This window comes from Artemia sp. Qi Xiang Cuo, chromosome 18 (genome assembly GCF_049724085.1).
Source record: "Artemia sp. Qi Xiang Cuo chromosome 18, ASM4972408v1, whole genome shotgun sequence".
NCBI lineage: Eukaryota > Metazoa > Arthropoda > Branchiopoda > Anostraca > Artemiidae > Artemia > Artemia sp. Qi Xiang Cuo.
This window is the reverse complement of record NC_142811.1, coordinates 18,386,181-18,410,905: the sequence shown is the minus strand read 5'-3', so window position 1 is coordinate 18,410,905 and position 24,725 is coordinate 18,386,181. Positions and strand designations below refer to the sequence as shown.

The window sequence follows — 24,725 nt, the reverse complement described above, 5'->3', positions numbered from 1 at the left end:
TTCACAATTGTTATCATGATCATATCCTTAGCTGGAGCCTCGACCCTCTCACAATTGTTGTCATGATCATATCCTTAGCTCGGAGCCTCGACCCTCTCACAATTGTTGTCATGATCATATACTTAGCTCGGAGCCTCGACCCTCTCACAATTGTTGTCATGATCATATCCTGAGCTCGGAGCCTCGACCCTCTCACAATTGTTGTCATAATCATATCGTTAGCTCGGAGCCTCGACCCTCTCAGAATTATTGTCATGATCATATACTGAGCTCAGAGCCTCTACACTCTCAGAATTATTTTCATAATCATAGAGTGAGCTCTGAGCCTCGACCCACTCACAAGTGTTGTCATGATCATATCGTTAGCTTGGAGCCTCGACCCTCTCACAATTGTTGTCATGATCATATCAAGGATATGTCATGACATATCCTTTGATAGGGATACCGTTGAGCCTTCCGTCGTCTTGCGCTGGTCATTTTCTTTCAGCATCTTTGTATGTGGCTTATGACATTTTTTTTTTTGGCTTGTGGCTTATGGTATGTTTTTTCAACTTTAAAAAGCGGCAAATCTCTAAAAAAAAGCATGAATTTCTTTTTACTTACTCTAAGAGAGAAGCGTGACCCAATTGCCAATTAGTGTTTAAAATCTCTTTACCATTCAGGAGAGAAGGGTGGCCCTATTGCTAACCATTATTCTTACACCTCTTTTTCAAAAATTCCTTTTCCAACAGACGTTTTACTGAGCCAGCTGTGGCTGTCACATAATCTGCTTTTATTAAGGTGATTTTAGAGACCTCATCATAGTCATAATGGTCAATTAAAAGTGTTGTATTTTCAGGTGAACGAAACTTCAGCAAGAAAAGTACAGATAATTTAAAATAACAGATGAACAAATTTGGCAAAATTTTAAAGCTTTGGCTAATGAACAATGTGACCGAGTTTTCAGGGGAAATAATGATATAATTATTGGATTGAATATACATGCTTATTATTATACTTGATACCTGAGGCAGTATATTATTTATTTATATGATTTTTATACTTAGATTATTACTTATAATTTACTGGTAATTGTTGAATAGAAATCTTATAATATAGAAAAAAGAATAGGGTTTTTACGCCCGATTCAATTTTCGTTCATGTTATATTCTGCCATAAGAGAGTTCTCATTCGATACTCAATGTCGGAGCATAATATGATAAAAATATAATAGTTTAGAAACAAATTTTGGCTATATATTTGCACATCAAGGGGGTTGGGGGCAAAGCATAGCATATATTAATTACATAACCTAACCCACAGTTTATATAATTATCCAGTATGATCATTCCCTATCTCACCCATTATAAAAAACCCGGACCGGGGTGCGGGTGCTCCAGAGAACGTAGAAACATAAGCGGCATCAGATGTTTTCACGGGTAGACAAGTCAGACGCGAAACAATCGGAAACAAGTGGAAACCCGCTATTACGAATAGAACGTAGAAACATAAGCGGCATCAGATCTTTTCACGGGTAGACAAGTCAGACGCGAAACAATCGGAAACACGTGGAAACCCGGTATTACGAATAGAACGTAGAAACGTAAGCGGCATCAGATCTTTTCACGGGTGGACAAGTCAGACGCGAAACAATCGGAAACAAGTGGAAACCCGCTATTACGAATAATGCACTTTGTAACCATTTCTCATTGATAGACGCAAACACACTGATCCATAACTGCACGAAGAAGTGGGAGGAGCTTTTTGTTCGCACCGAGAACGAAGACCAGAAATGATCTGCGATAAGCTTACTGGATAATTATATAAACTGTGACCTAACCTAACCAAAATACCAACAAAATACTTAAATAAATTATAGCTATAATTTATTTTCCAACGAAGCCAAAGCTAATTGTGTGGCATAAAGAAGTTGATTGACAAGTTTCTTGTGTCATGTTCGCATCATTTGCTATCGAAATTCTCGACTGTTTATTACATAACCGATAAGTACCCTTTCCCCCCTCTCTACCTTACGGCACCCCTCCATCCTTAGCTGCACCCCTGACTGGATAGCAGGGTTTTAATCAATTGAATCTTGGATCTTTCACCCACGCATGTGATTGTTCATTAAACAGAAATGTATGGTTTATTGTATTCTTTTTATTAGAAGTTTTACGTTCTTGAACTTACCATACATTTTGAACATTCTACATCAGGTGTGTATTGACAAGTATTAACAGATAATATACTTTGACTTCATTTGACTCACCTCTCCTGCTCTTTCAGCCGTGGTCAGACTTAGCTTGTGGCTCTGCCCCCAAGGGCTGGACAAGCAAGAATTACCTGAGGAAATATGGCGCCATCTTCTGGGTATGTTGAGTATAAAAAAATCGGCCGATATCCGATATTTTTTCCCCATATCCTACTGACCCCCCGATCGGCTCGATAATACCGGCCGGCCGGTACATCGGTCGGGCCCTACTTAATTTTACTTTGGCAATTGTGAAAATGTTATAGACGTCATTTCGTGTTGGGCAAAATGACACGATAAATTTTACTTTGTTTCAAACTTTGATTTTAAAAATATTTTGAAAAGTTCATGCCACGTTTAGAGCAGAAACTTCCATGATAATTGTAAGTTGTATATTTGAAGATATTGCAAAAAGATCCCCTCAGTCTAAGTGGGCTGTATATTTCTATTATTCTATAGAACATTGTCCAATTGAGATGTTACCAACACTAGCCACGCATTTTAGGCCAGGCTCCGCTCGAAAATTCCGAGAAATTAAAGATCATACCATAACTTATTATGTTGGTGTTTTTTAAATGACCCTCCCTACTATTGATTCCCAAGAAAAAAATTTTGCACATCCCTCTTTTGGAAGGGTAATTTTATGTCTTAGACTTTTTTAGTATTAGTTTACCCGCTTCAAAAACTGTGTGTACCCTTTGGCGCCTGCCACGCATTGAGGAACTGTGCCAAGCATGGCAGTGAGGAGGTACCGTAGCGTGGAAGGGTTCTCACGCGTGGGGCATTTGACAGAGCAAGTTGCACTCAGAGGTGCACATTAGGTGACGGAAAGTGGATAACCCCACGTTTTTGAGCAAAATGATATTCAAACGAAGAATAAAATTTTCTCTAAATACACGCCCAGGCCTTTAAATCCCAAAGTCACGATTCTAGTTAACAATTCACACTTCTCCCTTTTTGCTTTTTAAATGCATTATTTAAGTCAAAAAGAGATTAAACGCCTTATTTTCACAATCAAACATGAGATTTTACACTTGTTTATTCCCACAATATCAAGCGTAAAAAATCACGTTCAGCAGCACAAACAAACAAAAAATTCACTTTTGATATAACGGTATTTTTTTTCTGGGTAACTGATACAAATTTTTTGGTCAGCTTAGCAGATGTTAAACATTAAAACTGGAAAATCAGATTATTACAAATGAGATGAATCTTCAGATAAAACAACAGCAGAGAAGGTTATACTGACTAACCGAATAATCTAATTTTTCAGACGTTAATTAATGCACAGCAGTTGTCCCGTATGTTTTTATTCCTGACTTATCAACTTGCATTTTCTTTTTTTTGCTTCCACTGTATAAAATCTACATTTCATGTCAGTTAAAATCGTTATAAACGAATAAAGAGTAACGCTTTCCCCATAGTAAATAAAAAGAAATAGTCAACAGGACGTATTTTTCACTACGAACCTTTCAAGTTATTAATAATAATATTAATAATAGAATCTTCTAATTCTTAAGAAGAAAAAAAGGAGACACATCGCTCCATCCCCTGCATAAACGTTATTTTTCTTGTTACTCAAGATGGGGAATTTTTTTGTGGTTTTTGGCTATGCAGATTCAGATGGTGCGGTTTTGTTTCGTTCCAACAACATATATTTTTTTTTTATTTCTGTCTATTTTTAGAACTTCTCTTAAATTTGTCTTCGCATTAAAGTTTTAAGAACCAATAATTACCATTTCCTGAATCAGCTTCAAATGGCAATTCTTCCTTGCTTGACAGTTTTTTCAAAACGCAATTTTCAAAATCCAGTTACTATGGGCAAGGCTGTATCCAGGGAAGGAAGAGGGGGTTTGACCCCCCCCCCCCGAAATATTTATCCGACTCGCAAAAACGCTATAAAAATGAATATAAACATATTTTTTATGCTTTTTTCGATGTTTTTTGTCCCCCCCCCCCGCGAAAAAATCTTTTAGTAGGCCATCCCCTCCGAAAAAAAATCCTGGATACGGCCCTGACTATGGTCTAGAGTTCGTTTTTTTATAAGATTGCGGCTTATGTTGCAACCACGATTTTCACAAAATATGACGGAATTTATTACTATTCCTTCCTAAAGAAAGCGTGACATGTGGTCAAGAGTGCCCAAAGATATTTTTCTTGAAGGGTAGGGAGTGGAGGGGGGGAGGGATTAACTGCACAAACATATTTTATTGGGCTCTAAGTTATATAATTAAAAACAATTTTCAGAAGGGTGTCACATTTTCCCGAAAATTACACATAGCACTTTTTACATATTCTCGGTCTCCTAAAAAGGGGCTGACCTTCTCCTCGCCGTGATTGCGTCTTTGCATGTAACGCGAGTAAAAAGTATATTAGAATAAATATTCACCTGAAAGAAGCTGCGGCACATTCTGGCTCCTCTCTGCACCATCCCTGGCACTCGTATAATGTCAAGTTTCGTATTGTGTAATAGGTAGTCCCTCGGAAATCCAAATCTGTGAGCTTTTCAAAAGCCTGTCGTCCTAATAATAAAAGGAACATTATTAATAGAATCACGTACAATTTTCCTGCATAAATATTCATGGATGTGCACTGTTTAGCACTTACGAATCTGTTCCTCAATATTTTGGACCCACAAATCTTCGAAATCCCCCAAAATCTTGGCAGCTTAAGATTCAAGAGGTCCAACTTGATTCCCATGGCAACCAGGCATTTTAAATTTAATTCAAGTTTTGTTTATAAATAAAAACTATCGACAAATATCAATCAAAATTCGAGTGGAAGCCCTAATCACTTAAGGGTAGGGGGTAGGATGTCTGTCCTAGTCAAATTTGATATTTCAGAAAGATACCGCTTTAGAACAACAGACAACTATTTTAATTATACTATTTAATACTATTTAGCACGCCCTTTTCCAAAAGCAAAAGTCGTCTCCCTCTATACCAAGCTTCTATATGCATGCTAAGTACAAAAACAAAATAGGATTAAAGCTTGAAACAAGAGAAAAAAAACCCTTGGAAGGCGGAACTTTAGTCCAGGCCCTTAACCCCAGCTCTAGCTGTTACCTGTAATTGGTATTTCAACAAATCTGACCTTCCCCCAAAGCTCAATCCCCACCGTATACGTATTATGAGAGTAAAAAAGTCCGGTCAAAACTTGAAAACGGATGAATTCGAAGTCCACATTTGAGAACGAAGTTCTCAAATGGGCAAAAACATTTAGTTCAAATGCCTGAGATGAAAAAATACATATGGGAGTCGAGACCTAATTCGAATTAAAATGCTCCTGCTCCATGTGTTCAAGCTACTGCTCCAAGCTCCTGTTCAAAAAGGTTTTAAACTTCTGGCTAATTCAATTACCCTACCTCTTAAAATGGGCCCTTAAACCTACAAAAGGGTAGATATGCAATACGTTTGAAAGCCGTACAAAATTTAACCACAAACCAAAGGCGGGACTTTCAAGAACTCTACAAAAAGATTTGGTTTATGATGAAAGAACTGAAATATCCATCTAATTACTAAAACAATTATTTAGTATTGAATTTGACAATAATATACAGTTTAACTGAAAACTAACGCCAAAAATAAAATACACATATATCATAAACATATGGTATTTAAAATAAACCTAGTTAATGGAATAGCTATTTTTGCTTCAATTAGTACAGCGGTATTTTGCACGTGGGTAATTAACACGTATGCCAAATTTGAAGGTCTGAATGCCATGCGACGATTCAGCCTTAGTTATTGGCGACGAACAAAGCGGTTTCTTCTTTTTTTTTTAGAAAAATTTGATTCGCCCCATACAGAAATGAAACGATTCTTTGAAAGGTTGCCATTACCATGACTTTACATTCAGAGCATCTTAATAAAATGTAAAGAAAAATATACTAAAGCAAAGAAAAATCTTCGTTAACTAATTTTAAGTAGAATAACATATCCAAGATATATTTCCAAAAATAGAGAAAATTCCCAAACAATGAATGTTTCAATGATAAATTTATATTTTCAATTCGTTTTCATTCGTCAGTAATTATAATCAAATTATGTTAATACAAATCGGGTTGCTATGCGTTCGATATATACAGGACTGTTGCTGTGTTTCGCTAATTCCCAAAGACTTATTTTTAACATCTAAGAAGGGGGGGGGCTGAACATACCCAAGAAATGTATTTTCAATACCTATGTGGGGTGCAAAGTATAAACACATACAACAAGTACTGACAAAACCTATCCTCTCCACACAAAAAAGTGACCCTTTGTCCGCGTCTCCGGAGACAATTCCATACCTATGCGAACCTGGCGAATAAATCACAAGTTCCGTAGGTGATTAGACTTGTTCCGTATAAGCTGTATTAAATTTAATTTATTGGCTCGGAGCGATTAAGTAGTACAACATTTACCCTCTAGAGCGCTGAGGTACGCGGGGTCACTTTTGGAGAGTTTTGTCAGTACTTGTTCAGTATGTGTTTATACTTTGGTGGGGTGTGAAAAAATTAGGCAACCCCCCCAATTGACACTAGTGCAGCTGACACTTGATGGTGTAACAGAGCCTTCACATCGGCTCCAAACGATTAGTGAATACACACATATGCTGTATTTCATACGAGGGATATTCTTTTTAAATCCTTTTTTCTCTGATCAGAGGAAAAAGAGACTTTTTGTTTATATTCATTTTGTTACGTTTTTTACGAGTCGGACAAACGTTTCGGGGAGGGGGGGGGGGTTCAAACAGCCTCAAGCCCCCCATCCTGGATACGGCCTTGCCAATAGCCCAACTAAGCCACTAATTTTCTAGAAAACTTGACACCGTTTTTTCCATAGAAGAACATTTTAGCATTCAAACGTCTCGTATTATATGGCAAGTATGGAAATTATGGCAAGTGTAGCAATTATGGCAAGCATGGCCATATGGGAATCATTCCGACCACTAATATAAATGAGACTAGTACGTTTTCTAATTAAACAAACGTCTAAAGTAGATAAAGTTGACATTTCCACGACTATTTTTATTAAGATAATCGAACAGTAGAAGTATATAAGAAGAAATAGAAGAAAATAAAAGTACTCACCGTTGACTATAATTCCGCAAAGAAGACCAAGCAGAAGGTAGAAATAAATTGTTCCTGAAACATGTCCCATATTTTCTGGAAAAAATTAACAAGTTTATTGGTGAGTCCAAAAAACGTTTGTATAAAGCAAAATAAGTCTTTAAAAAGGGCATACGAGAAACGAGATCTTTAATTAACAGTAATTGGACTATAAGCAATAGAAACTAACTTACATATAATAAACACTCAGCAGTGAATAAGAAAGTATAAGATTTATACCAGGAGTAAATACTTTTAGGCATAATTACATTTTTCAAGTGCTTTACTGCCATACAGGGACAAATCCAGGGGAAGGGTACCCTGTTTGACCCTCCCCCTATATTTTAGTTCGACTCGTCCAAAAGTAATAAGAAATATGTGTAAGCTAATTTTTAGACACAAAAACCTTGATAGTCATTATGATAAATTTTTTTTAAACCCCCTCCCCCTCAAACAAATCCAAGACACGGCCCTACTGGAATGTTATTTAAGGTAGCTCCTTGAACACCAAGGCTATATAGAACCTGAAAGGTCAATATAGCTTCCATAGTGTATAAATGATTCAAATAGGTGCGAGCAGGACTGACCGATAGGGAGGTAGACATAGGGAGGTAGATAGGGAGGTTTGTAATTGAAAATGTTAGCTTTAAAATTAAATTCTTAAAGGTTTCAGCCACATTCAGGAAAAAAAATCCCCAGGGGTGTCAGTCTCCTTAAATGTTCTTCCTGTACATCTTCAATAAGTTTAAATGTAGTTTATCGGATACATTTATAAGATATGAATGACCTCCAGAGTCTAGTGGTGAAAATAACTTCAATTTTACTTCCACAATTTCGAAAAATAATTTATAACAAAAATATTTGACATTGTCTTCAGCTTTAGTAAAGTACGCAACGCTTCTTGAAACCTATGAATAAAGACAAATCCCGAAAGTTTTTTTTTTTCAATATAATACAAGAGAAAGGAATATGATTAGTTGTTTGAAGTCAAAGCAGTTTCTATGGTTGGTGGTGCCCGGGGCAAAATTAATTACAGTGTCTTCCTCCCAACTCAAACATAAGCAGAAAAGCCGAATCAAAGTGGGTAACCTCCCATCCACGGTTCCCCTCCTCCAACCATAGCGCTCAGGGCAGGTGCCCTGGTTTCCCCTCTTTTAAACGGATCTGCTTGAAGTTAGTGAATTTTTAATTTTGTTAAACTTACTAAAATTGGAAAACAGCAACCCGACAGTTAAGATTAATTACGGTGCCTTTCTAGAATTTAAGCCGTTCTAGCTAAGTGATTGGCGCGCTGGGTTGGGAATCCTTTGTCCGAGGGGCACGAGTTCGATTCCTGGCGTGTCCGGTCATTTGGTTTGGGGAGGGGGTAAGTGGTGTCACTCTGTAAGCTCTGCCAGAGTCGACCCGGCTCTAAATGGGTACCTGGAGAAATCTGGGGAAGGTAAGCAGGAAGGGTGTACGAAAGCATAAGATGGCTGCCCTCCATCCCCGCATTGAACTTCCTGGCTGAAAGGGCCAAGAAACGGATATCATCACCGCCCGTTTGCAGCTTAAGGGTCTATTACCGTCATTCTTTGTATAGATACATGCGGTAGAATCTTTAACAGCCAAAGTGTGTAGGTTCCTACACACTTTGCCACTTAAGTAATAACAATATTCTTGTTTTCACCCATTTCTTTAATTGCACACAGAGAGCTTATTTACCTAAGCCAATCAGCCGACTCTAGTATTTTTGTATTTTCAATGAACTTTTTTGCAAATTTTAGACTACTTAGAATTTTACATCTTTTTTTGCAAATTAGTCTACTTAAATTTTACACTACTTCTTGACAATTAACTAGGAATAAAGCAGCCGCAGATAAAGCTGCCGCAGATATCCTCTTCCCCTAATGTCAGATTTAATAAGTGCAAATTATTAAGTTCGGCTACAGAACGCCTTATTTTGAATAAGATTATCACTTTTTTCAATATACTTTCGTACATATGCCACGATATTTATATAACCCTGAAATGCATACTCTGGTCTGTATTTCACAAAAACGTCATTAAACAGTGAGATAGTTTAGAGCAAACGTTTTTACATTGCATATGGCGAATCTTTCAAGTACATTGGAGCAGTTCGATTGCAGAAACAATAAGAATCACACTGAAGATACACACGTCAACAACAGAATCAAATGATGCTAGCAACCTTAAATCAGCAATCAAGAACGAGACTGAGACAAATCGATACAATTGCTAGAGGAATTCATTCACGCTTCCATAATCAGATTTCATTGATAATACCCACATTTTTATTTCATTAATTCTTGAAGCTTGTTGACAACAGATGAAGTTAAAAAAAAGAAGAAAAAAAAAACAGTAGCCTAAAGTTTGATCATCATGGTCCTGTTTCTTTAGAAAATAACCATGATGAAAGTATTCCCTTGTCCAAATATTAAAATGAATGCACAAAGAGGAGTTTATTAAAGTGAAGTCAGTGAAGATATCACATTCGCGCACAATTCTCTTAAGTGGCTGACGATCTAATGAGTCGATATCTATGAAGTGCCAGGAAAATTGGGGACAGCAGTCTCCAGGAATAGAAAGTAGACTGATGCCGCGGCAGTTGTTGCGCACCGTGACTTCATCCTTTTTAAACAGCTTCACGAGTGTAATGTCCATCTTTTTAACATATTGTTTCGGTTCAATTGAGGACACAATAGGCTACTCACTCGTTAAGACTCGCATAGTCAGCAGAAGACACATACATCAACGGTAGAATTAGAATTATTCTAATAATTATCAGCAACCAAGAGCGATACTGAAACGAACTGTATGAATTAAAACAGAAAAGGATGTACACTTCCATAAACAGACCTCATAAATAATACACAAGTTTTTATTTGATTGATTCATTGCAGCATTGATTCTTGACAACAGAAAAAGTTGAACAAATTCTCGGCTAGAAACTGATAATTGAAACTTGTTTTCCACCTTGTTTTTCCACTTGTTTTCTAAACATTTGAATCGCAGTGAATCAAATATACCAACACTGAATACATATTGATTAAACCAAATACATATTGAATCAATTAAATAAAAGTTTGAATATTAGGGACTTCTATTTTTTTTTTTATTTATGTCAAAATTTGTAATAATCAGAATTCGACGTGAAAGTGCACCGATAAACCCCGAATATTTTATCATGCCCGACCTTATATAAAGCACTGTTTATAAAGCTTTGGTTATGGATCAGGTGGCTTAAAGCTACGAGAAATTAGCGGCAGTAACATGTGCTAGAAACTGCGTATTTGAAACTTAGTTTTTACCACGGGTGTAGTAATGGTGACAACGTAGCACAAATTAAACACACATTTGCATTGCTCTTGCACGATCTAATAGGACGAGATGACACGCTAAAATTTACATGTTTGTATTCAGAAGCAAATACATAGTGAACGCAGTTTGGTTACAGCTTCTGCGTAACAAACATGTTCTCATCGAAAACTCCCTTCCCCAGCCTGGATTTCGAGATTTGATGCGTTTCCTATTCATATCTTGTTCTATTTCTCCGATATGAAAATAGGTGTTTTTATGAATTTTATTTTTGTAACGGTTGTAAAAATTACACCATTTTAAAGTTTGGCAATGAATGTGCTAAAAATGACTTTTTTATCTATGTCTTTAACCTCGTGCTAGAAAGTTATTTAAGGTCATTCGATATCTTAAAAATCAATTTGCGAGTCTCAGCAATGGCTGACCGTCTCAAATAAAAAAGGGCACATTAGCGAATTTTCCCAGCCCAGCAGGGAGCTCCCAAGGTAATTTTGGTAAAAATTGTTCGGTTATCCGCTTATCTTAAATGCATTAACAGTTAGAAAAGCTAGCATTTTCTAGACTTTCGTCTAACCCTGGAAATGACCACACCACGGTTCAAGAAAATGTGATAAAGAAAGTAGCAACAACAAAGTACTTGGGGTTTTTAATTGATGAAAACCTGTCGTGGAAAAACCATTCAAGTGCAATAGCTGAAAAATTAAGCAGAGGCCTTGGGGTGATGCGAAGAATTAAAATCTAGTCCCAAAAAATATGCTAAAAATGATTTATTTTTCTATATTTTATCCATATATTAGCTACGGATGCTCTATATGGGCAAGTAATTTTGTAAAATGTTTTAAAAGAGTACAAAAACTTCAGAATGGAGCTGTAAAATGATTATCTGAATTTGACGATTCTGATGAGGTTCCTGCTCATGAGCATTTTAAAAAGAATAAGTTAATGGATGTATCCCAAATTCGAGATTACCAGGTCGCGATTTTCTCGTATAAATATTTGAATCAGCTGCTCACCCCTGCTTTTGAAAATCTTTTTACTTTTAATAGAGACCGTCATGATCATAATACAAGAAAAGCTGATAACTTAACTCATGAGTTTAGGAGCACCACTCGGGCATTTTTTGTGATTCGCCATTATGGTCCCCATGTTTGGAATATATTATAGAGTGTGTGAAAAATGCGCCTAGTCTTCCGGCTTTCAAGTCACGGGCAAAGAAGTTTCTTTTATCTCGTGAGTGAATTTGGTGTCAAGCCCACTCCAGGTTGTCATTCTATTTAAGGTATTTCGTTGATTTATTCTGCTGTTATTTTTTTCTATCTATTTCTTGTCTTTTCCTCTTTTTTTCCTTTATTCCTTCATCAGATGAGTTTCTTGTGTGTTGAGTAGCTCGATATGAATGTTGTTTTAATTAGCTGGGAGTGATAACCTCGCTTGCCCTTTCAAGCTTATTGCCTTTCTTGGAAGGCGAAAGGCGAATAGTGTTTGTTTTCTTCTTAATAAATGTATACCTCATTATATATCATATCTCATAACGAAAAGCTTGTTTAAAATAAAGAAAAAGTACAATGTTTTATTAATTGTTATCAAAGCGCTGTCTATTGAATTTTCTGACATCGTAAAAAGTACGTCCCCTGTGTCTGCAAGATTTTAAACCAAAGCGGATACCTCCACAGGGAACTTCCAAAGCTGTCAAATTACTCAAATGATAATTCTTTTGAGCTGATTTTCAATATTTTCTAAGCAAGCATTCTAGAATATTTTTAGGGAAATTCACATTTTTTAATGATGTAAGTTACATCTGATTATCTCTTATCTCTGGCGCAAAACGGGGAAAGTTAAATAGTTTTTCTAAGATTTCTGGGAAAGTTGTTTTCGGCTTTTAGTTTTATGTCGTTAATTCGGTGTCTTATCCCAGCTGTACAAGCTATGGCAAGACCGCCCAATCGATTCGAAATATTTTGCCCACACGAAACAAAGAAGTTTATAATGGACTAGACAGGGCAATTCTTCAAGGTACTGCATCCTCTTAAGTAGTAACAGGGGTTTAGCGACAAATCTATAGAACTTACAATTCAGTGGAATGTAGAATTTAGTTATTCGTCGGACAGTTTTTCTTTGAAAGTCGCAATGAAACGGTTCGCTAGTTGCTTGCCCGCTATATCGTTCACAAAGAAGTCTTCAAAACGTGATGTTCATTAGAGCATATCTTACTTAGAACCATCTGCTGGGTTACATCAGGCACACAACTTCCACTCTTTTTTCAGTCAAGAGTAAATTAGACTTTTAGACATTTAAACTGTTATCGCAAAAGTTAGATTACTAAATCTGACAGCGACAAATGTCTTAGACCCAGTGTTGCCAACACGAAACTTCCCCTATGGAATCGGGCAAAACTACCGCTTGGAGCCTTTTTAACCCTCAATACGATATACTTACAAGAGGGCCAGGCATTTTTCCACCTCTCTTGGTTTCTGAAATTCATATATTACGTGGGAATTTGTTAATCGCGACTCCTTTAGACTCACGTGCCCAATCTTGCACAGTCACAACACTGACCCCAACCGAAGCTAAGAGATTGGCGACACCAGGATTCAAACCGCCGTCCAGATGGACATAGGTTGCAAGCCTAGCGCGCCATCCACTCGGCTTGGGTTGCTCTACTGGATACGTAGAACCCATTCGTACGTAAGAAATAAGTTCAAAGGGGACATTATTGCTGGGGAATGGGGCAATTTCAGGGTCAAAATCCGTCAAAATATATTGCAGAAGTCAAAATATATTGTAAAATAATTCTGTAAAAGCCAAAATATATTAAATATATGGGAGAAATTGCAAAGCTCCCGAGACAGGTGAGAAAGAGGGTATTTCAGACCGAAGGCCCGCAGCCATTGCACGTGCCTACTTTAAATATATCTAAACGACCCTGTTTTTTATCATATATATATAGTTACTCGTAAAAGGTTGGTAAGAAAATTCTCGAGCGCTGTATATATATATATATATATATATATATATATATATATATATATATATATATATATATATATGGGCGTAGGCAGGATTAGGCAGCATATTGTCTAGGGGGGGAGGCAGTCGATTGTATGATGGAGTTTTATCAACTGCTTTTTCAGCCATATCTAATATAAATTTGAAGGTCTAGGGGGGGAGCTGCCCCCCTCCCTACGCCCATGTATATATATATATATATATATATATATATATATGTATATTCTTAATATTTATTACTTATTTTTTCTTCTTGTATTTTTTGTTATTTGTTGACAATAATGTATATATTGTTATTTTTTTGGAAAACGAAAAATAGTCTTCGGAAAACGAAATACTTCTAATTTTTCGGAAAATTCCGATATTTTTGGTGAAGATATCATGGACCATCACTGATTTCAGTGCAACTTTCTGACACAATGGAAGAATGTTATAAATGAGCCCTTTTACATCAACTGTGAACTGGCAATATAATCTCCAACAGTAAAAGATAGTTATAGCAACAACTATAATAATTTTAATAGTAGTTATAGCGATAGTAGCAACTATCGTTATAATCATAGAAATTTCTCCACGGAGGATACAAAATATTTCCTGGTAGAGATTTAAAGTTTTTTGCCAGAAAATATATCTTTCCAAAGCAATAAAAAACACAGCACATTTTGCTTATTTTATATCTTCCTCAGAGGGAGAGTAGAGTCAAACCAACCAGGGTTTCCACCACGGTCGTTTCCAAAGTGCTACAATTGCCCAAATTTGCGTGCTACACAGAAATTTTCGGTGCTACGGTCAAAAAACTTTGACGCGTGTCGCGGCCTGCGCTACGACACACGCATGGTCCGTTGAAGTGTACTTAGATTAGTTTTTAGGTCAATTTTTTAATCCTTTTCAATGTAGAGGAATAAAAAAGTATCCATAAAAAGTGAAGCTGATCTGAGTGCTGAATGGGAAAATGTCCGCGCACATGTATATCCCTTATAGATTATTGTAATACATTAAAAATTTTCTGACATATATTTTGATGTGAGGCACATTATGTAATTGTATTTTATGTGTCTATATTTACAATTTGGTCATATAAGAATAACAGTGCTATATTTATTGTAGCACGTGATACAGTGCTAGTCAAGATGAAATAGAGCTAAAATAGCACTTTGGTGCTACAGGTGGCAACCCTGAAACCAACTCCGTGAGCCCTTGGCAACGGTAGTACACAGTGGTTCTTAGAGGCGCATTTCTCACAGCCCTGAACGTGATAAGGACTAATGATATGTATATCAGTATATGACAAATATACAGGGGGCCAAGTTCTTAGCCCCCCCCCCCCAAAAAAATTAGATATTACGAAAGATATGCTAAAAATCTGGAAATTTGGAAGGCGGTGACCTCCCCAAGCGTATACCTGGTAGCGATCATAGCACTGAAAATATCATGAATGTTGCTGTAGATCTACTGATTCGTACAACAACTGAATGTTCTGGAGTAAGCCTGACATGATTCACTTGTAAAGCTGAAAGTTTGTATGACTAAAACCGACAATTATTTACGTGGCTTTACGGAGTGACTGTTATTTACGCACTTTGAATCCGGTTAGTTAACGAAATAAAAAAAAGCGGAACTAATGATAGAGGAGGAAGCTAAGTAAGCTGTGAAAAATCGGGTAATTGTATAGCATGCATAAAGACCCAATTTTTATTTAGGTAATCATAATTAATTTTTCTAAAGTAAGTCACACGCAAATCGTGACTATTTAGCACAAGGAAATGTTTTTAGATAGAGAAAAGGCAATCTAGACGTATACCCAGGATACCCAGGAATTTATTTGGGGACGGGGGATATTCCAAGAGGCGATAAAAACAATTTCTATATGACAATTGCAAGAATCTTGATATTTCATGGAGACTACGTACGCCCCTGAGGAAATGGGAGAGTTTGCCAATTGCAAAATTGAATTTATATACAACTATTTTAGTATAGCTTATGCTAAATTTTACACTTATTTTATACTTATAAAGTATAAAATCCTAGATATGAAATCCTTTTTCCGTGAGAACAGTGTTTCGAGTCCTGGTGTGGTCGTTGGTTATCAAACAGTTCGTGGTAACGAACTGTAAGTAAGGACTCAGCTCAATAGTAACCAAAACTACTAAAAATGGAAATTTGATACCAACAGATACACGAAAAGAATCAGATTTTTATGCTGATTTCAAATATATAAGCTTCATCAACTTTAGTCTTACTCATCAAAAGTTACGCGCCTGAGACAATTTGCCTTATTTACGAAAAAAGGAGAAAAAAACCCCTAAATGTCATAGAACTTTAATAAAAATCACACCATCAGATTCAACGTATCAGGGAACCCTACTATAGAAGTTTCAAGCTCCTATCTGCGAAAATGTGGAATTTGTATTTTTTGCCAGAAGAAAGATCACGAATGCGTGTTTATTTGTTTTTCTTGCCAGGGGTGATCGTATCGGCCCAGTGGCCCTAGAATATCGCGTTAGGGCTCATTCGAACCGAAATTAAATAAAAAAAGTTCTAGTCTAAATAAAAAAGTCAGAAATTAAATAAAAAGATCTAGTGCCCTTTTGAAGTGACCAAAAAAATGGAGGGCAACTAGCCCCCCTCCCACGCTCATTTTTTCCATAGATCTTTCTATGGAGGATCTTTCCACGGAGGAAGTTTTCATGGGGGAAGAGACATTGATATGAAGAGGGCGCCGGATTTCCCAGCGTTATTTTAAAAAACGATCAGAAATTAAATAAAAAAAACAACAATTTTTTCAACTGAAACTAAGGAGCATCATCAAAACTTAAAACGAACAGAAATTATTATGTAAAAGATTGGGTTCCCCCCCTAGTCATTGCCCCGCTCTTTACGCTGAAGTTCTTTTGTACTTTCATCAGAGCTATTTTTTCTAATTAACGGCCTTTGTGATTAAGGGGTCATTCTTAAAGATTTGAAACAAAATTTGAACTTTAGCGCAAAGAGCGAGGTATTGACTAGGGGGCGGACCCCCTAATATACGTAATAAAAATATACGAAAACAGAAGTTTGTTACGTAAGTTACGTCAGATCAAAACTTCGAGAAAGCCATTTAGCCAAAAAAAGTAAAATTAATATGCAAATTTCGTATTAATTATTCATGTACGGTGAGCCAAAATCAAAGCTGCATTAACTCAAAAACGTTCAGAAATTAATTAAAACAAAGATTTTTAACTGAAAGTAAGGAGCGAAATTAAAACTTAAAACGAACAGAAATTATTCCGTATATGAAAGAGGCTGCCCCCTCCTCAACGCTTCGCTCTTTACGCTAAAATTTGACTCTGTCTCACAACTTTATTTTTTAAAACAATAAAAAACTGTAAGTCCAATTCCATATTCTTTGCTCTTGTTTACATATATAAAACATATAATATATATAATAAAATATACAAGTATTTACTCATACTTACTTTATGATTATAAAGTATAAAACATATAATATTTATACGATAATAAGATTCATAAGTATATATAAAATACAAAGAAAATAATAGTAGACTTATATATGTAGGTCCATACTAATGTATATACCTTATTTATGTATACTTTTTATGTGTATATTTTATACGTATTTTGTTGGTGATTGAGCTTTTGTTATTAAAATGAGATAAAAGCAGGTGTTCCCAGATAAAAGCAACAAGGACAGTGAAAGTGAAATTTGATTGTTTAAAATGGGCGGAGACCATTTAGTCTCCGCCCATTTCAGGTATGTATCAGGTAACCATATCTTAAGAGATTATAAAAATTTATAATGACGTTATATATATTATAGAAATGACGTTAAAAAAATGACGTTCTATAGATCTTGATGATCTTTTTTAGGAATAGATTAATAATTGGGGTCTTTCGCTTCGAGCTTAGCTACGTTGGCTCTGTTTCCGTATTCATATGTTTATTGTGTTCTTATTAAATAAATAATATTTTATCTAGATGTTGATCATCAAAATAAGACTGGCGAGATTTGAATTTACATTTAGTTATTCCGGGGCCAAGATGCCAAGCGACCTGTCGCATACTTTTTCTAGAAGTTATCCAGCTGAAAGGGATGACCTTCCAAGATTGCAGTGAAACTGATCTGAGAGGCGACATTTTGTCATCATTATATAAATTACAGCTAGTTCCATAAAATCTATTTAAAAAAATAATTTTTGCAACACTCCAAAAACAGTTACGAATACGAATTTCGAAGAAAAGTTTCGTCTGGATTTGTATATATTTTATCCTGGAACAATATTTTGTGCAGGAACTCGATTCTAGAACAAAATGTTCACAAATTGTTGCACCTCAAGCGTTTATTCCGCTTTCAAGGCTATATTTTAATTCTACAGTTGATTAAAAATATAATCACGTTTAAAATAATGGAATGACTATTTAAAAAAAACGATTTAATTTGTTACCACGTAGCGCAACCAACACTGTTCCCAAGGCCGTATCCAGGACGGGGGGGAGTGTTAGGGGGTTTGACCTCCACTCAAATGTTCGTCTGACTCATGGAAAATTAATAAAAATGGATATATACAAATTTTTTAAGCGTTTTTTTATGTATAGTCCCCCCCGAAAAAAATCCTTGTGTAAAACACCCCCCCCCCCCTCGGAAAAAAATCCTGGATATGGCCCTGACTGTTCCCTGATTTTATAATACCGTGACCCTCCCCAGCCGTAAGAATTCTTACCAAAATAAGTAGCAATGATTCTATAAAAAGGACGAGTCCAAGAGACTTGAGCAAAACTATCTTCTTATGGTTGTTTTTGGTTGATTTAATTTAAAGAAATTGTTTAAAAAAGAGCAAACTTGCTTGAGCTTTGAAAAGGGCCGGCGACTCACCACTGAAAATACGATATTTATATTGCGTTTCAAAAATAAACTTATTATATTTCTATATTATCAATAACAAGGAAAGCTAATGCAATAAATTCAAGCCTATGGCGTCAATTCACGAAGTTAAGGGGGAGGGGGCTTAGAATGCACTAATTTCTGATTTATTTTTAAATGAACACACAAGAAGAGGAATTCTTTCAATGGGAGTACCAGAATTTTTTTCAAAACCAAGGGGAGAGGGATCAAGGGGGCCACATGCCCTCCCCCATTAGCGTCATTAATTTGAGCATATAAGCCATGAAAGTTCAGAAAAGACCAATACTATGCAACTGAAAATTATCGCCAGCAACATCAATGTTTTTCTATTTAAAAAAATTAAGATTTTGAACAACTTAATGTGGTTGTAGTAAATGAAAGAAAGATTTTCAACCGATTAATGTGGTTTTACTAAATGCAAGCAGAACAGTATGTGGAAGTAGGTCTTTCGTGTCAACGATTAAATTTAGCCCATGCAGTTCTGCCAATAAACTGACAATTTGTCATACAAAAACACATCATAAAGACAATTAATCAGACCAACAGTAATTTTATGATGTATACTTTCATTGTTGAATTATTAGCGTGTCCAACTGCCCGTGAATAATTTTCTTTACAACACTTCTGCTACGTTCATAAAACATGAGGCAGCCAAAAATATTAAACGCTTGGCAGCACTGTAAGAAATATAAAAAGAAATTCATATACAAATGCAAATACTTTACAGAAAATGAATTAAAACAGTACAAATGCTTACGCCAACGCTCTTTAGATGTTTAAATACTTCCGAAAACAATTTTGAAAACCTAAACATATTTAACTACATTTGTAGTTAAATATATTTAAGCTTAGATGGCTAGGACACGTTTGCTGATGAAGGATGACAGATTGCCAAATATTTCCTTTTCAGCCATCCATCTAGGGCCAAACGAAAAACAGGTAGTCCCCGAACCGAATGCGGTGAGAAGAGATCGCAAGAAAGGATTCAAAGGAAACTGGAACTTCTTGGGAGGGTGTAAGAAGGAAAGCTTTGAATAGATTGGGATGGAGGCGGGGCGTAATTTCGTCAAAATCCTGGGGGGGGGGGCAAAGTTGGGGCCAATTTTCCCAAGTCAAGCGACAATGACAGTAAAAACTAAAGAAATAATCCGCTTGGTACCATGAAGGTACTATTTAGTACTTTTAAACTACTATAAAGGTACTTTATAGTACTATATTATGGTAACTTATAGTACTATAAAGGTAAATATATACTAAAAAACCGATATTTTTCTGTCGATACTTGAATTATGCAGGTTTATCTTAGTTTTGACAAGATCTTGGAAGAAACTAAATTTCATCAGGGGGGGGGGGGCAAACTGGGGTCTGGGGGGACAAACCGAGGTCTGGGAGGGGCATTTTCCCCCCTACCCCATACCAAATTACGCCCCTGATGGAGAAGGAGCTTGCGTGTTTGTGTTGACCTCAAGTGGCATGGAGCTGAATTGAATTATTAGTAGCTAACATAGTAGTTATAGTAGTAAATAGTTGTTATACGTAGTACATGTATAGTTATACATAGTACATAGTAGTTATAGTAGTAAACAGTTGTAGCAACAACGAACTTGTATTCCGTATACGATGGCATGTCTAAAACAGTATTATCATTAAAACTATCATAGAAGTAATTTGAAAATTTATAAGTCACTAAATTTAAGGCACTAGCTTGGTATTCGCTTTACATAGCACGCACCAGGGCCATATCTAGGATTTTCTCAGGGGGGGTACAAAAGAAAATTTTAGAACGCACTAAAAATTTGTTTATATGCTTTTTGTTATGTTTTTGCAAGTCAGAAAAACATTTCAGTGGGGGGGAGGGGGGCGAACCTTCTAACCCCCCCCCCTTTGGAAACGGCCTTGGCAAGTACGTTAACGGATTGCATCCTCTCAAAGGCTCCTATAAGCATTATGATTATCCGCAAAGACGGTGAAAAAATTGTATACTATTTTCAAAAAAGATACTTTCATCAGGAGGCACAAGATTTACAAGGTTACAAGGTTACTGCTAGTTACTACAACTAAAACCATTAAATAATTGAGTTTTCAAAGAAAATGAATCAACATCACCATTAGCTTCAACACCATGAGAACCTGAATCAGGAACGTTTCGGTTCTCATTTTCCAAATCGTTTCTTTGCGATTTTCGGTTTGCGATCAGCTTCTTCTCTACGAAAATGGAAATGAAATGAAATGAAAATGGAAATGAAATGAAATGAAAATGGAAATGAAATGAAATGAAAATGGAAATGAAATACAATCCACAGACGGTATCCGCTGTCAATGAAAACACCATTTTGAAAAGAAACTGAATTCGCTCATCCACCCAGACCCAACAGTTCTCGACAGCTTCCCAGTAACCTCTACAGACCCAAGTCCCCCCTTCCCTCTTCACTCTAAAATAGAAGCAGCTATCAGAGACATGAAAACAAACAAAACTGCCGGCCCTGATGGAATCCAGCCTGAAAATAAACTGCGAACCACCTCTTGACCTTAACCACAAAATTGCCATAGCTGCTTGAGAAAAAGGTCACTTCCCCTCACCTTGGTGCGAAGCGACGATAGTCCCCCTACATAAGAAAGGCTCTAACCCTGTCTGCAACAGCTACCGCAAAATAAGTCTTATCAGCCACGTCGCAAAAATCCTCGCAAAGAGTCATGCTCGGGCGTATACGAGTCATTTCCTCAATGGTCATTCCAGAATAACAAACCGGCTTCCGACCAAATAGATCAAAAATTGATAGGATATTCACTACCCGACAGATCATGGTAAAGTACAGCGAACTTTGCCACAGCATCTACCACCTTTTCATAGACTTTAAACAGGCTTTCGATCTCATATGGAGAGAAGGTCAATGGCACACCCTTCTTCACTTTGACATCCCATCCAACCTAATCTCTCTAATCAAAGACATGTATAAGAGATTCAGAAGCCGCGTCATGACGGGAGAAGGACTTACTGAAAGCTTCGAAACCTCTACTGGAGTGCTACAAGGTTGGCTACTATCATTGGAGCTGTTCAATCTCTTCCTACATCCAGCCCTTTCACTCACAGACAATCCATCCGGCTCCCTAATCGGAGGAATAGTGATAGATAAACTAGTATATGCCGATGACATAGAGTCCCCTCAAGTCCCTTCAAGACCTCCAATCCCAGGCTAACAGCGTTCACTCGTCTATCAACCTCTTCGGGATGGCCATCAACACCTTAAAAACGAAAGCCATGTGCTACTCACGTAAGCCCGATTCACAGGTAAATCTCAGCCTTCGGCTTGGTGGAGATATAATTGAGTGGGTGGAAGACCTTACCTACCTAGGGAGACTACTTACTTCTGATAACAACCAACTCAAAGACATCAAGAGACACCTGACACTTGCGAGCTCCAGTTTTAAAGCCCTGATGCCCATCTGGAGGAATAAGACTTTATCAACAATTCTCAAAACGAGACTTTTCTACTCCCTCATTATTCCGATTGCCATCTGTGCCTGTGAATCCTGGACGCTTAAAACTGACGATCAGTGTCGCCTAGCTGCCTTTGAAACCAAATCCCTACGACGCATCGCTGGTATCACCTACCACGACAGTGTATCCAACTCAAAACTTCTCCATAAGCTGAATGTCAAACTCACAATACTGGATGAAATAAAACTTCGACAACTCAAATAGCTAGGGCATATTCAACGCATGGCTAGCACTCTTCTTCCAAAGATAGCCTTCGATGGATGAGTACACGGCTCTCGCCCCAGAGGTCGCCCCAAATAGATGGAAAGAAAACTTTTCACCCTATAACCTGCCACAACTCCTCCGCCTGACCGACAACAGAAGCAGGTTAATATGCCTACAGGAGGCATATCAATGAACTGGTTAAAGTAGAGGCTCCCAAACGACCTTCAAGGACGGACGGGACTTAAGTCAAGTGAGTCAACTACACATGAATCCATTCTGGGGAGAGGTAAAATTTATTGGAGTTTCAGAAAAAAAGAGGGGAATCATTCGAATGTAGACATAAAACTATTGAAAAACTCGTAAAACAGATTCAGATTTTGATGGAGGGGGAGAATGGCAAAGGTGGCTCCCCTTTCGTATGTACCAGGACTGAATAATGCAAAACAAATCAACTCTAAAAGTATGACTAGGTACACGAACGATCAGAGAGATTTGACGCCACGGGATAACACTTGTCTCATTGTTAAAGTATGTGCGTATTAAGCTATTGAAAAGTAGTAAAAATATGTTAAAAAATATTGAAATAGATAAAAAAAAACACAATCTAACTGATTTTAGAACACTGCACCCTGAATCAGCTGATCACTAATGAAAATACTGTTTTTCTTCTGTGACTGGGGTCTGGAATAAATTAAGCAAGTTAAAACCAACATTTTGATAAAACTATTAAGATAGGAACTACTCACAGATTCTCCCCACCCTTATAGTTTTGACAAAGCCAAATTTCACATATCTTTGATCTGCCCCCCCCCAAAAAAAAATAAGCCGTTATCTTTCCGATGCAGGTGTTCAAAGTTTTTTTTGTAATTATTTCTTTTAAGTTATGCAACATCTAGCCTGATTAAAAGGGGTAGAGACCAAATGGACCCTAGAGACCACAGTAGACAGAATATAACAGTAAGCTTATCGCAGATCATTTCTGGTCATCGTGAACAAAAAGCTCCTCCCACTTCTTTCTGCCTTAGCTTGTTTAGCCTGTTTCTGCATTGTCCGGGTTTTTATAATGGGTGAGATAGAGAATGATCATACTGGATAATATATGAACTGTGCTAGAGACTAAACAAGGGTTCTAGGTTTTGTTTTGAAATACGAAATATTGGCTGTTTTTGTTTTCTTTTTTGTCGCGTTAATTTTTAGTCATATTAGATACTTCAAGTGCTTTATTATTTATTTATGTTTAAGCGATATTCATGCGATAAAAATATTCCCCCCTCCCCCCCACAGATTTTGCAAAATATCTTTCTGGGGGTTATTCTCATTGAAAAATACCTTTTTGGTGTTTTCATTGAAAACATTGAAAAAATACCCCCCCCCCTCTAGATATTGGAAACTTCTTTTGCCCCCTCCCATCAAAATATTCAGGAATTGAATATGCAACTTAACAGCTGGATCCAATAAGGAAATATTTTAAGGAAAGTAAGCGCTGTTCTCTGGTCAAAAACACTTAAATATGGGGCACTAGGGTTGTCGACCCGTTGATGGCATGTATAGCTCATCACTCAAAAGGATACTTGATATGTGTCGGAATATCAAAAAAAGGCCTTGAGGTCCTATTTATTTGAGTACCGTTAACGAAGATGTAACATTTAAATGACATGCAAAGTATAGTGTTAATTAAAGTGCCGCAGAGGTTAACTATAAATTTGATTATTTTGTTCTTTTAACTATTAAATAGCTTTTTTGTGGCTTTAGAGTATCGGACCATTGATATTAAGTAATTTTGGATATAATAGTGGTGAAAAACAAAAGATTTTAAAATAAAAAAAAACTACTTGCAAATCAAAGAGTAAAAGCAATTCAATCCGTTCCAAAATCAATTCATGTTTTTCGTTTCATGGGGCAAGAGGGGAGACAAATCCAACAAGGGAAATCGACCGACATCTTAAAAGCTACAAGGTATCACTCAATGGCGTAAATTCATGAAAATTTGGGGGGGGGGGGGCACTCTATATACAATATCTAGGAAAAGGGGGAAATTTGTCGTGTTTTTATTTTTTCCAGTGAAAGAGCAAAACAAGCCGTTTTCCAATTAAAATTACTTCCAAAAAGGTATTTTTCAAAATATAGGTTGGGGGGAATCTAGGGGCACAGGCCCCTCTTTACCCTCTGCTCAAATGGCACCGCTGGTGCCATTTTCACCAGGACTGATGACAAAGTTCCTTTTTTCTGTTTAAAATGGTAGCAATGTCACATCCAACAAATAGTTGGGTGAAAGTATTGCTTCAGAATCTTGTATTGGCTGATGATGTACATTTTTAACACAATTAATTTTATTTTTGTTGTAGTCAAATTCATTTATGCACTTTTACCATGATAAATGATGTTTTTTTCTATCGCAGTCAAATTTCATTTTTGTTTTATATATATAAAATAGTTTCACGTGCTGTATTGAACAGGTACAAGTTAAAGGTGATACCAA

General features: G+C 36.7%; 3 protein-coding genes across 3 annotated transcripts in view; 2 read left to right on the top strand and 1 right to left on the bottom strand.

The window, feature by feature from the left end:
* The window catches only part of tyn (trynity), a 122,584-nt gene that overhangs the window by 94,810 nt on the left and 3,049 nt on the right, over window positions 1-24,725 (bottom strand). The window contains exons 2-3 of the mRNA XM_089104632.1: window positions 7,302-7,376; window positions 4,620-4,752 (exon numbers count right to left, since the gene is read on the bottom strand). Of these exons, the coding sequence (XP_088960758.1) occupies window positions 4,620-4,752; window positions 7,302-7,371 (203 nt within the window). The 5' untranslated portion in view covers window positions 7,372-7,376. The remainder of the gene's footprint in view (window positions 1-4,619; window positions 4,753-7,301; window positions 7,377-24,725) is intronic.
* Window positions 21,346-21,741, top strand: LOC148941282 (uncharacterized). Its single transcript, XM_089104138.1, has one exon. It carries the CDS (start codon window positions 21,346-21,348, stop codon window positions 21,739-21,741), a length of 396 nt encoding a protein of 131 aa, XP_088960264.1.
* LOC148941281 (uncharacterized) lies at window positions 21,773-22,246 on the top strand. The gene has a single exon (XM_089104137.1). It carries the CDS (start codon window positions 21,773-21,775, stop codon window positions 22,244-22,246), a length of 474 nt encoding a protein of 157 aa, XP_088960263.1.